At 31.9% G+C, this 13,787-nt stretch overlaps 1 protein-coding gene across 2 annotated transcripts in view; it reads right to left on the reverse strand.

Moving 5' to 3' along the window:
* LOC131688618 (ionotropic receptor 25a) overlaps positions 1-9,384 on the reverse strand; it is an 800,747-nt gene extending 791,363 nt beyond the window's left edge. For both annotated transcript variants that reach the window (XM_058972999.1, XM_058973000.1), the window contains exon 1: positions 9,234-9,384. In XM_058972999.1, the coding sequence (XP_058828982.1) occupies positions 9,234-9,333 (100 nt within the window). In that variant the 5' untranslated portion in view covers positions 9,334-9,384. The remainder of the gene's footprint in view (positions 1-9,233) is intronic.
* Positions 9,385-13,787: the final 4,403 nt, after the last annotated feature.

Consider the following 13,787-nt stretch of genomic DNA (forward strand, 5'->3'; position numbering starts at 1 on the left):
CGGCGGAAGTATCTAAATTCAGAATAACATTCACATTGGTTTCTCGGAGATGGCTAGACCAATTCGACTAAACTTGACCTCAAATGAAAGGTATTGCGTCCTCGTAAATGGCTATTTAATTTCATCCCGATCCGACTTCCGGTTCCGGAGTTACAGGTTGTAGCGTGCGATCACATAGCAAATTGTGATTCAAACCGATACTCCGATGAAAGCAAAAAAGGTAAAAATTTCGCTAAAATGTCTCTCAAACAACCTAAATTTTCTGTTCTAGGTCACCGATGGCCAAACAAACTTTCGTTGACTATATTGACCACCATAGACGGTTCCGGAAGTGCCCGGGAAAAGCTGCCATCTTTCAAAATTTACGAACTCACATCAGTTTCCCGGAAATGGTTGGGCCGATTTTCACAAACTTAGTCCCAAATGATAGCTATAATATCCCCACAGATGTCTATAAAATTTCGTATGGATCGCTTATATGGTTCCGGAAATATAGACTAAATCGTCCGGTCACATATGAAATTCCCATATAAGCCGGAACTCAATTTTTTTTTCAAAGGGGGGACCCCATGAAATTTCAGAAATCGAATTCGTATTTTTGATGCCAAACATCTTTAAAATGCATGAAACGTCGAGATTTTATGTTACCCGAAAAATTTTTTTTTAAAAAATCGACTTTTTGGGACTTTGCCGATTTCGCACCTTTTTTCAGTTCAATATTACCGTGGCTGTTTTTTCTTTTTCAAAATTATAGAACTCGAATAATGATTTATTTTCCTGTATATAGTTGTCATGTATAATAATAAAATGCAATATATGCAATTAAAAGCTCTTAATGAATATAAACAACGCACACATTCTCGTGATTCATGATTGAGAAAGGCACAATTGCACCGCTAGGTGGATTAAAATGGTTTTTTCCTAGCAATCTCTTCCTCGCATTACGACATAATTGTTATCACCGAGACATGGTTAGATGACAGAATTCATTCTCGTCAGCTTTTTGGCGATACATATGTTGTTTTGTAGAAACGATCGCAGTTGTCTACCACATTCAACGATGTGTTTGCGGATTTCGATTTCAACGTGTAATCCACTACTTTCAAGAACCGGTTGCTAAGGAGTTTCTGACTTGACAGATATTTACCGACGACATTTTAATCTGTAGTTTTATTTGATGCTTTTCTTTTATCATTTTTAATTTTGTTTACTTTTTTGTATTTTTCTGTTTTGTTTATTTTTTTTCTTTTATTTTTATTGTTAAGTTATTATTGTTTTTTTGTTAAGTTGTATATTCAATTGAAAAGGTATGGGGTTTTTATGCCAATTTGAGAGAAGAGTTAATGTTTCGCTCAAATTGGCTTTTCCCCATCTCCATATTCATTAAGACCAACTAGGTCAGATGATAAATAAAATAAAATTAAAAAAAATCAGTGGACTGATACAATCAGTGGATTGATCCAACCACTCATTGCGGAAAGCTGTACCATATTATCTCTCATCAATTACCTTCCATTGCCCATCAAAAATTAAACACTCCATAGCACCATAATCCATTCGTTTTCTAGCTCTCGGTCGATACACAAATGCTTTTTTCCAGTCCGTGCTGTGTATAGCAACAAAGAATTGTGCTAATCCGCGTTCAAGGTTATTTATATCCATTTCGGTTCGGTCCTCAGTCTTTTGTTCGCGTGTGAGGACTAAACTGAATCTTCTACAGATTTCTTAAGACCTGCCAGATCTCGACTGTGACCGAAATTTCAAAGGTCCGCTCGGACAAGATAAGAGTGTTGCTAGCCAACTCAAAGCAGGCAAACGATGTTGCTTGCTGTAAGCACTTCACGCGGGATTATAACGGGTACACAACAGTCAAAAGTTTAAGTTCGCTAGTTTTTTTGTTATTTTACATAATTTAGTGGCTTTCTCGGAAAACTTTGTCAAGCACATGAGTCTTGACTATATTATGTTGCTACACGCTACTGGTCAGAGTGTACGAAAGGGTTTGATGCATTTAGATGACGCATAGATCACATACTAACTAGTTATGACAGGTTGTATTCTTTCAATGCGTCGAGCACATAATACGTGTAACATCTTAGTGCTCACTACAAAAATTATATTCCCAATTGTTTTTACATTTCTTACAAAAGAAATGTATAGGATTCGCTCAAACTTTGAAAAGTTTTTCCGAGGCACGGAGGGCCGAGTCTCATATACCAATCGATTCAGCTCGACAAATTGAGACAATGTCTGTATGTGTGTATGTATGTATGTACAAAATGTCATGTAATTATCTCAGAAATGGCTGAACTGATCTTAACGAAACTAGTTTCAAATGAAAGGCTTATCATTACCATTTGACACTATTATTTTTGTTTTGACGTAGGACTTACGTCTTTCTTTACTATACTGGGTGTCATTTCAAAATTTTCAAAACTGATGCGTTACGTACACTTTGAACCTTAATAACTTTTCTCCTACTAAAGGTATTACTAATATTGTTCCATAAATCGAAAGGAAAACGTTCAACGCTTGCTATTGATACTTTGTTTGCTATGTAAAACTTGTTTAAAAAGTTCAAAAACTACTTTTAATGCGAATCAACATTAATGCTAGAACCTATAAATATGGGTGTCACAGTTTTTCTTAAAGTCAGACGTGTCTAAGCCACAGAGCAGAACACACGTACGTGTGCTGCTCAACGAGAAGCTGCATTTGGACTACCAACCAAATCATAGCTATCGTTATCGCCTTATCCTTATCGCTGCCAACCAAGAACTGTCGTCGCCCTGCGTGAAATTCATCGCTCTCAGAAGTGGACAGAGTTACTAATTCGCAAGCTGCTCTTCCAGTGCCTGGTCCGTGAGATTGCACAGCATTTCAAAACCGATCTACTCTTCCGAGGCTCAGCCGTAAGAAGGCCCTCTAAGAAGCCAGCGAGGCCTGCCTGGTTAATTTGTTGGAAGATACCAATCTGTGCGCTATCCATACCAAGCGAATAATCATCATGCCGAGCGGAAAACGGCGAAATAATATTCACAACAAACGGTTCTTATTAGGACCACAAAATCGTTATCAGAAGAATTACAATTGAAATTTCCATTTCGTGCTTTGGAAAATAACTTCCCTCTTATCGGGTTAGTTATTTTCTATAATAATATCCGAAAAATGTACGATAAAACTAATAAACTGACCAATTGGACGGAAGCAAGAAAATACCTACAAAAATTTGAGTCAGAAAAGTGACGTGTCTAAGTGTTTGGCAGCTGAAGTTGCCGATTTGTTTTCCAATGTCAATTATTTGCGCTGTGCTGTACGGAACAAACAGATTTTCGCGCGATTCGTTGGGAAATAATCAAAACAATTGTGTAGTAGATTCCGTAGATTTTACCGTAAATTTTGATAGATTTTGTAAAAGCATTAATTAGCCTGCTTTGATTGGTGGTTTTTGCAAATCTTTCAAGAACATTAGTGAATGTGGCAACCCTGCTACTAAGCGAAAGCCACACCAAAAAGAATGATGAAAATATTTCCATTTGTCGCACAAAAGGATGGACTTCCATCTGCACTAAGAAGTTTATAAAAGAGATCGCATTGCGATATACAATGCTCATTCGATGTGAGCTGCGAAAGGGGAATGTTCGTGTATGTACGCAGCAGAAGCGAATTCCGGCAAGGTTCGAATCGTTAGAAAAGATTTTCGTCTGGTATCACCAAAAATAATTATCTGCAAACCGTTCTTTTTAGGATGAAAACATAATGAAGAAAGAATTGAATTATATTCATTTAATAACTTGGATTGAGTTTGCGCCTGTCAAGTCTGCTGTACTTTATCAGTGACACATATAAACCAATGTTTATCGAATTAATCTACAAACTACTAAGTGAAAGCCACACCAAAACGAATGATGAAAATATTTCCATTTTTCGCACAAAAGGATGGACTTCCATCTGCACTAAGAAGTTTATAAAAGAGATCGCATTGCGATATACAATGCTCATTCGATGTGAGCTGCGAAAGGGGAATGTTCGTGTATGTACGCAGCAGAAGCGAATTCGGGCAAGGTTCGAATCGTTAGAAAGGATTTTCGTCTGGTATCACCAAAAATAGTTATCTGCAAACCGTTCTTTTAAGGATGAAAACATAATGGAGAAAGAATTGAATTATATTCATTTAATAACTTGGATTGAGTTTGCGCCTGTCAAGTCTGCTGTACTTTATCAGTGACACATATAAACCAATGTTTATCGAATTAATCTACAAACCCGTAGGTTTTTGCAAATCTTTCAAGAACATTAGTGAATGTGGCAACCCTGCTACTAAGCGAAAGCCACACCAAAAAGAATGATGAAAATATTTCCATTTGTCGCACAAAAGGATGGACTTCCATCTGCACTAAGAAGTTTATAAAAGAGATCACATTGCGATATACAATGCTCATTCGATGTGAGCTGCGAAAGGGGAATGTTCGTGTATGTACGCAGCAGAAGCGAATTCGGGTAAGGTTCGAATCGTTAGAAAGGAATCTCGTCTGGTATCACCAAAAATAGTTATCTGCAAACCGTTCGTTTTAGGATGAAAACATAATAGAGAAAGAATTGAATTCTAAAGTTCCATTTAATAACTTGGATTGAGTTTGCGCCTGTCAAGTCTGCTGTACTTTATCAGTGACACATATAAACCAATGTTTATCGAATTAATCTACAAACCCGTAGGTTTTTGCAAATCTTTCAAGAACATTAGTGAATGTGGCAACCCTGCTACTAAGCGAAAGCCACACCAAAAAGAATGATGAAAATATTTCCATTTGTCGCACAAAAGGATGGACTTCCATCTGCACTAAGAAGTTTATAAAAGAGATCGCATTGCGATATACAATGCCCATTAGACCTCTCCACATTTTGAAAAAGTTTTGAAATATACATGGGTCAGCCCAGATTTTTGTTCTACGTGTGAATTTAAGAAGTTTCGCCAAAAATGACTTAATTTGGACATGATTTAGAGGTGTCTCCAATCAAAAATCGTGTTTTTGCTATGTTTCCATAGTAATATCACTTATACTCTGATTTAATAGGCCCAATATGCCCACATATCATCGAAGGTTGTTCCTTAGGCATAACTTAACATGTTTTAACTGGTGAACATAGCTCTAATCGCAATAGAAAATTTGATAACTGGATGTTTATATACAAAAGTTTATCAAAAACAAGAAAAAGTAGTAGTATTTTTTCATGGTTTTAATAAACTTTACTATATAAAAATCCAGTTATCAAATTTTCTATTGCGATTAGAGCTATGTTCACCTGTTAAAACATGTTAATGTATTTATATAAGATTAAAAATAAATTGGGTGTAGCTGTGGGTGTAGTGTAGGGTTTTTCCTAATTTTATTTTGATTTCTTGGAATCTATTGCATGTTTTATCGTGAAACCACTTAATTAAGGTTATTCATTGTATAATAGAAGAACTAAAGTCAGTTTAATGCATAATCAAATTTTAGATGCAAACCAAGATCGCACATGTAACGTAACAGTCTTTTAGTGTAACAGTCCTAACATTTTTGCTTTTTGCTGCAAACCAAAAAGACATTTTTCAGCATTATCAACATTTTGATTTCAGCTTTCACTCTAAAGCTTAGAAAATATGTAACATTTGTTAAAAATAGTTCACTAGGAGAGCATACTTTTTCGACAATGTAAAACAACTTTAAAAACTGCTTCCAAAATTATGTAACGTAACAGTCCTTGCTTAGACGTTCTTAAGTCACAAATAGCAAAGCATACATGAAATTTTATATTTGAAGAAAATCTCACCAAATGAGCATACTTTCAGGTGGTTGTATAATCAGTAACAGAAATATGTATTATCAGGGAAATTCATGTCGAAATATCCGTCTGAATGTAACGTAACAGTCCGCGATTTGGTCCATATATATATATATATATATATATATATATATATATATATATATATATATATATATATATATATATATATATATATATATATATATATATATATATATATATATATATATATATATATATATATATATATATATATATATATATATATATATATATATATATATATATATATATATATATATATATATATATATATATATATATATATATATATATATATATATATATATTGGGTGTTTGGTTCATGGTTAAGAATCTCTCGGGGGGTGATAGACTGCCATATTTGGAGAAAAAAATTGCTCTACACATACCATCAAATCTCAACCGTTTCAGAGTTATTGAACTTTTTGTGTAAAAAACTTATTTGTCTTAAAATACCTCTAACTTTAAAAGTATACTTTGTATTTTAAATGTTTTAGTTTCATTCGAAAGGTGAGAAAATTTCGCATTGAGTAATGCCCTCACATGTTTCAGCTAATGAGTTTAAGTAGCCTTTTCAAAGTAATTTATTGAAAATTAAACAATTTTAAAAGATTTTTCGTTCATTTCTTGAAAATCCTAATAGTTAACATCATCATTTTAATAATTCAGATTGTTAGTCTTGATGAGCTGCTTAATTCGTTCTTAGACATGATACACTTACCTTTTCTTATTTTCATGATTTTGGGTTATTCAACTTGGATATTTTTATCTCATTTTCACTAATACAAGTTCTAATTGAAAAATTATAGCACTCATTGTACTTTTTTTCTTTGTATTTGAAAGCCAGGAAAATTTTACAGTGAAAAATATATTAATACCTTTCAGTTAAGTGAATTTAGTATTCTTTTAAAAGTAAATTAGTTTAAAGTTAGTGCTATTATTAGCATTTTCGTTAATTTTCTTAAAATAGTAAATAATAAACATCACCATTATTATCATGGAAATAATGCATCTCAGCAAGTTCTACAGTTTTTTCTTTGACTCCATTCAATTATCTCTTTTGGTTTCGACGCAAAATCGTTTTTATCACATCGTTTCATATGCAAAAATAACGATTTCGAACCCACTACATTTGTGGCGAGCTCTTGCTGTGTTAACTATTAAATAGCAGCAAAATGAAAAGAGATATAGACAAAGTGTCTAATAAAAAGTTATAGAGAACATTATGGGGCATCAAATGAACAATAGTAACGATAAATTTTGTTGATTAATAATTAGAATAATTAAAAAACTCTCCAAAAAACACAAATTTTGAGTTATTTCGTTAGTAAAAAATCATTTAGTACACTTAACTAAAAGATATTTGTACATACACTGATAGGACATTTTCTCAGCTTTCCAATGAAATCTTGTAAATAACGATATAAATCATATTTTTTAGATTAGAGTCTTTTAAGCACTTGCAAGTCGGTTACAGGAAAAGTATAGTAATGAAATTACAAAGAAATGAGAAGAGATAGAAATCTGACGTCCAAGAACAAATTATGAATCGTCCTAAAACTCAACTTTTGGATAATGGATATTGCTATAATCATACTTCATTATTTCGAGAAAATTAGCAAAAACCTCCCCAAAAACACTAACTTTTAACTTCATTGCAGCTAAAAGGTAATTAAAACTAATTACTTAAAAAACATGAGAACACCACTCAATAGGAAATTTTCTCACCTTTCGAATAGAACTAAAACATTTAAAATACAAAGTATACTTTTAAAGTTAGAGGTATTTTAAGACAAATAAGTTTTTTACACAAAAAGTTCAATAACTCTGTAACGGTTGAGATTTGATGGTATGTGTAGAACAATTTTTTTCTCCAAATATGGCAGTCTATCACCCCCCGAGAGATTCTTAACCATGAACCAAAACACCCTATATATATATATATATATATATATATATATATATATATATATATATATATATATATATATATATATATATATATATATATATATATATATATATATATATATATATATATATATATATATATATATATATATATATATATATATATATATATATATATATATATATATATATATATATATATATATATATATATATATATATATATATATATATATATATATATATATATATATATATATATATATAGTTCGCAGGCAAAATATCTATACCACTATATTTAAAATGTAAGAACAAAACAATATGAGCATTGAATATGAGTAGGTAGCTTCATGATGCATCTAGAAACAGAATAATGACACTAATGTTGTTGTTGTTGTTTATTTGTGGCTTTAACCTCTGTGGGTCATTCGCCATATGACACTAATGATGTTCGCAAGTACTACAACGAAATACGCGTATATGTGCTAGATACCTAATCAGAATTGCATACCAAAACAAAAACATAATTAAAACTATGGTTGATATATATATATATATATATATATATATGTATATATATATATATATATATATATATATATATATATATATATATATATATATATATATATATATATATATATATATATATATATATATATATATATATATATATATATATATATATATATATATATATATATATATATATATATATATATATATATATATATATATATATATATATATATATATATATATATATATATATATATATATATATATATATATATAACAACGTGAGTTATCTTCAGATAACGGAAGTAAAGTGGGCTGCGAAAATTTTTCTATAGTGTCAATATTACAACATAGTCAGTTAAAATAATTTTCAATTCAGGAAAAAGTTTACAATTGAAAAAACTTTAAAGAGAATATAAAATCAATGGACAGCGATTCTTTGTTACCATGTCAGCGCTATTGGATGATAGATACAGTTTCTATCTAATCTCTTACAGTAGTTACAATGAAAGTATTGGTACAACATAATTACATCTCATTTAGTTTTAACTTTGATAAAACCATATCAAGTTTTTTTACAATTTTGCTATCTATAGACATTTTTTGTTCTATTTTTTGCTATTTTAACAACTAACCACAGGTTTATAACAGGCTCTGTACAACATATTTTTGAAATAAATGACTACAGTTATTACAATTTTGTTATGGCCTTCTGATCGAGTACAAGCGGTGGTGCAATCTAAAAAGTAATCAAAACTCTCTGATTGGGATTAAATGCATATCCAACAATAAACATAAAATATTTTTTTAGAAATTCATTGTACGATTTGTTTTGTCCCACCAATTTATTTCAAGAGCTAAACTTTGCAAAATAGTTTTAGCTAGCTAACTAAAACAAAATATTTTAAATACCTCTGTACACTAATAGATGAGTTGCAATGTTTCATACTTACAAACATTTATATTTTGTGTTGTCTGTGCGTCGATGAGATTCGTACATAAAATTATGAAAGCTAACACTGGCAATACGATCAAAAAGTGTATTGCTGACATTCTGTCAAAAAAAATGTTAAAAAACTTTCTATATCATTCACAGCATTACTGCTCAGAAGATAGACTCCAAATGAAAATGTAAAATCCAAAAATCTATGTCATGTATATGTTTTTGATTAATCATAACATTTTCTACCATAGCAACGTAACGATGAGCTACACGTAATTGCATTCTACCGATTGGGGTCGATACGATGCACAGTGGCTCAAAACAGCATTTTGAATTACTTAATTGATTGAGTCAAAATGTCCATATTAGCGATATCACATATTCTACAATGTTTATGTGCGTAAAAAGCGCCATCTTTTGGAAATATTTTTTTTAATAATCATAATAGGCTATAGAAAATTAATCTTTTGAACCAAATGAGATAGCGCTTTGCCGTCTTCGACAAAGTTGTAGAGGAGAGTATTTTTATAAATTTTGATTAAAGCCATGTCAAGTGATCCTCGAATTTTTCGCAAAATCACCGATCTTCATGAGGTATATTTCATTGTATAGGGATTATGGTGAATAGCTTTTGGTATAAATATTTCGTTAAAATTCCTTTTTTTCTTTGAGATATTAACCCTTAAACTTTATTGCATGATAAAATTGTAAATTTTATATCTCAAAAACGACTGAAAATAATTCAATGAATTTTTGCACACATATGGTATGATATTTTCACTATCTTATAAAAATATTTTTGTTTTATAATTGTGTGAATAATGGTACTTTGTATCTATTTAAAATTTTCAACTGTATTTTTTCTTGTGTTCTTCACTCTAAAAATTTTAAAACTTATGTCAAGTTATGCGGCAATCTTTCACCTTCAATAATCTGTATTGATATTTTTTCATTTTTGTTCCTATCAAGAGTTATTGAGGATTTTGTAACAGTGCGCTGTTTCAACGCACGGCCCACTTTGATGCAGCCCGCGAGAACGTTCATATTGTCAACGTCGCACGTCACTACGTCAGAAAGCGCATCGTGTGGGAAGTGCGCATCGCATGACTAAAAGAAACCACATTTCTCGATTAGCGCAAAAGGGCAAACTTTTCAATACGAATTATCGAAGGTGATTTTTTCCGGATATTTTAAGATGCGTTAATTTTTTTTTGACTGAAGTGCACAACAAAAATTATAGTTGTTTAATATATTTTTTATTATTATAATTTAACGCTACTAACAAGTAATATCTTTAAAAACACTTTTGTTAGTCAAAATACATCTACGTTATATCCAAATTATTTTTTAGTCTACAACATTAATATATGAAAGTGGAAAATCTTATGCCAACAGCACTTTATTTCACGTTTTTATTTTCACCGAGTGATATTACCTTTAAATAACGATGCGTCTTTTGAAAAAAGTTTACATAAAATCTGTTGTTTAATCACATCGATGTTGGGGTTTTTTTAGCACTATTGCTTCTGTTAATTCTGTTAATCGGTGGTTCTCCAAGTTCTGGTAAGATATTATTTATTATTGTCGAATTTCAATTAATCATCAACGATCTTTATTTCACAATCATCGTTACAGTTTTCCGCGTGTACCTGTTGAGTCATCGAATATTCCAGTTACATTACTTTGGCAAAGAAGAAAAATTAAACGTGTAAATTTTCCTATATTTTGAACGTGTTATAGAGGAACCCATTACTATAAACATGGGATGTAAAATTGAAAATTTAAGGAAAATTGTGTTTTGTTCATGTCCATATTTATTTTCGTTGTATTTTTTGCGCCCATCACGACATATGCTACACATGTGTTGATCAATATAATTTTTAAATTTATCACTCCACATGGATGCCACAAAAACAAGATACGACGAACATATTTATGAATTGATTTTAACGGAATACATCATTCGTGTGATCGACCCATATTTATAACATAAATCAATCGATGGTTTTTTTGAGCAAATATTATCTATCTTGAGATAATATAGCAATATAGTCGAGTTGTCTCTATATAAGAAACACCCAAGTGCGATCGAAACAAAAACAAACGTCAAAACGTTTTCTCACTCGCACTGATGCAAATTAAATGAGCGCGTAATTTAACGCACGACCCGATGGCGCATGGCTGAAAAGTCGCTAAGTATATTTAAGAAAAGATTCACAATGTATCGTGCTACCTCTCAGACAGAACCAACTGAAAATATAACGTGGTGAAGTATGTCAATTTGCGAAAAATATGCCAACGCAGGTTAAAACATGCCCACTGCTCAACTTTGTTCATTGGCTGGCAACAAGCGAGCGCACTTGTCCGAGGTATTGAGTGACAGAAAATTAAATAACTGTTGAACAATATAATAACGCTAAAGAGCATGCAAATTACTCAGAAAACATCACTTTCAATTATCTATAAAGAAAAGCTTGTCTTTTTGCGCTAATCTCAGAGATGCCAATTGTGAACATGAGATACGCTCCTTCAAAGCGATGCGCATTAGGACGTTGCGACGTGCGGAGTTGCCAATATGTACGTTCTCGCGGGTTGCATCAAAGTGGGACGTGCATTGAAAGAGCGCACTGTTACAAAATCCTCAATAACTCTCGATAGGAACAAAAATGAAAAGTTATCAATACAGATTATAGAAGGTGAAAGATTTTCGCATAATTTGACATAAGTTTTGAAAATTTTTAGAGTGAAGAACACAAGAAAAAATGCAATTGAGAATTTTAAATAGATGCAAAGTACCATTATTCACACAATTATAAAGCAAAAATATTTTTATAAGATAGTGAATATACCATTCTATAAGTGTGCAAAAATTCATTGTATTATCTTCAGCAGTTTTTGAGATATAAAATTTTCAATTTTATCATGCTATAAAGTTTAAGGGTTCATATCTTAAAGAAAAAAAGGAATTATAACGAAATATTTATACCAAAAGCTAATCACCATAATCCCTATACAATAAAATATACCTCATGAAGATCGGTGATTTTGCGAAAAATTCGAGGATCACTTGACATGGCTTTACTCTTTTGCAGAGCACATGTTGTCTTTATCACTCACAGTAATCGAGTTACGAGATGTTTTCTATGATGAACTCATTATATTCTTATTTTTACTTATAACTTTTTTGTTTCTGATTTTTCGTGTTAACAATGTTTGGTGATATTTTTTATCATTACAAAACACGCAACTGAAGTGAATAAATAGCTGTGAATACTTTGTAAAGAGTTATGGTTGATTTAAATTTTATTTTAGCCTGTTTTTGGACCCGTGTAACTATACAAAAAAATACAATTTTGTTATACATTATTCTGATAGGACTGGGCTCACCAACAAAACGAAGGTAAAACCGTTTGTTCATAAGCACCTGTTCAGAATTTATATCTACACTGTTGAAAGCTTTATGTCTGGCCCTCCTGTAGTCGTGTGAATGGCTCACTGGACCAGTAGGTGTTCAAATACGCTTTCGCTTGATTCTATAGCCGTAAGCACAAAGCCGGACTAACTGTTCTTAAACCGGACTAACTTTTAAACCGGCCTAAAATATTTGGTAAGCTTTAATCAAACGATGCTGTCATTTATATGGCTGCGTTCTGATCTGCGTTACACGTCAATGTTAAAAAACAACAAATTCAAGTTAAAGAAAATTAGTAAATTCATTCCGATATTTTCTTGCAGTAAAATAGCTTTTCTTCGTCAAATATGTCGTTTCATAGGGTTTGAGAACAATTTTGTCAACTTGTTGCCAATATGTTTCTGAACATAGAACTTTAACGTGTTGGATAGTTGAAAGTTGGCCGACGATGTACAGTAGAGTGCCCAGAAAAATAAAGAATTTTTGAAAACTCGCTCGGCCCACCCCTGAGTCAATTCCTAGTCCCACCAGGAGTACTTGCTCCAAATTTGAAGCAAATAGGACAAGTCTAGCTACCGGACCAACGTGCCTGAAGTTTGTATGGGATTTTTCGACAATTTACATGGAGAAAACCCACTTTCGAACATTTTCCCCGCTAGGTGGCACTGTATACATCACATTATCACCAAAAGTGAAACTTAAGAAGATAATTCTATTATCTACAACTTTGTTGAAGACTGCAAAGCGATCCGACTCGAACAAGAAAAGTTATTAAACTTTTAACGAAGTGATGACTGAGTCAGTTTTGCATGGGGCCTAGCAGTACATGGTTGTGTATCAGTACTAAGTTCTAACAAACTAAACATTTTTGTGGAATAATGGTTAGATTTAGCTGAATAGTATGTTCGGAAGAATTGCAGTACATAATACGAATTATGTTTTGGTGAGAAAATTTTAGTTCCACCTGTGACCGCATAGATGGCGCCATCACTAACTTTTCAACGGAGAGAGATAAAATATCGAGATGTTTGGAAGAATTACTGCAGAAGGCTTGTTCTACAACTTTGTAGAAGACACCTAATTTCTATCTCTCTCCGTTAAAAAGTTAGTATTGGCGCCATCTATGCGGTCACAGGTGGAACTAAAATTTTC

This window comes from Topomyia yanbarensis, chromosome 3, assembly GCF_030247195.1.
Source record: "Topomyia yanbarensis strain Yona2022 chromosome 3, ASM3024719v1, whole genome shotgun sequence".
In the NCBI taxonomy this organism is placed as follows: Eukaryota; Metazoa; Arthropoda; class Insecta; order Diptera; family Culicidae; genus Topomyia; species Topomyia yanbarensis.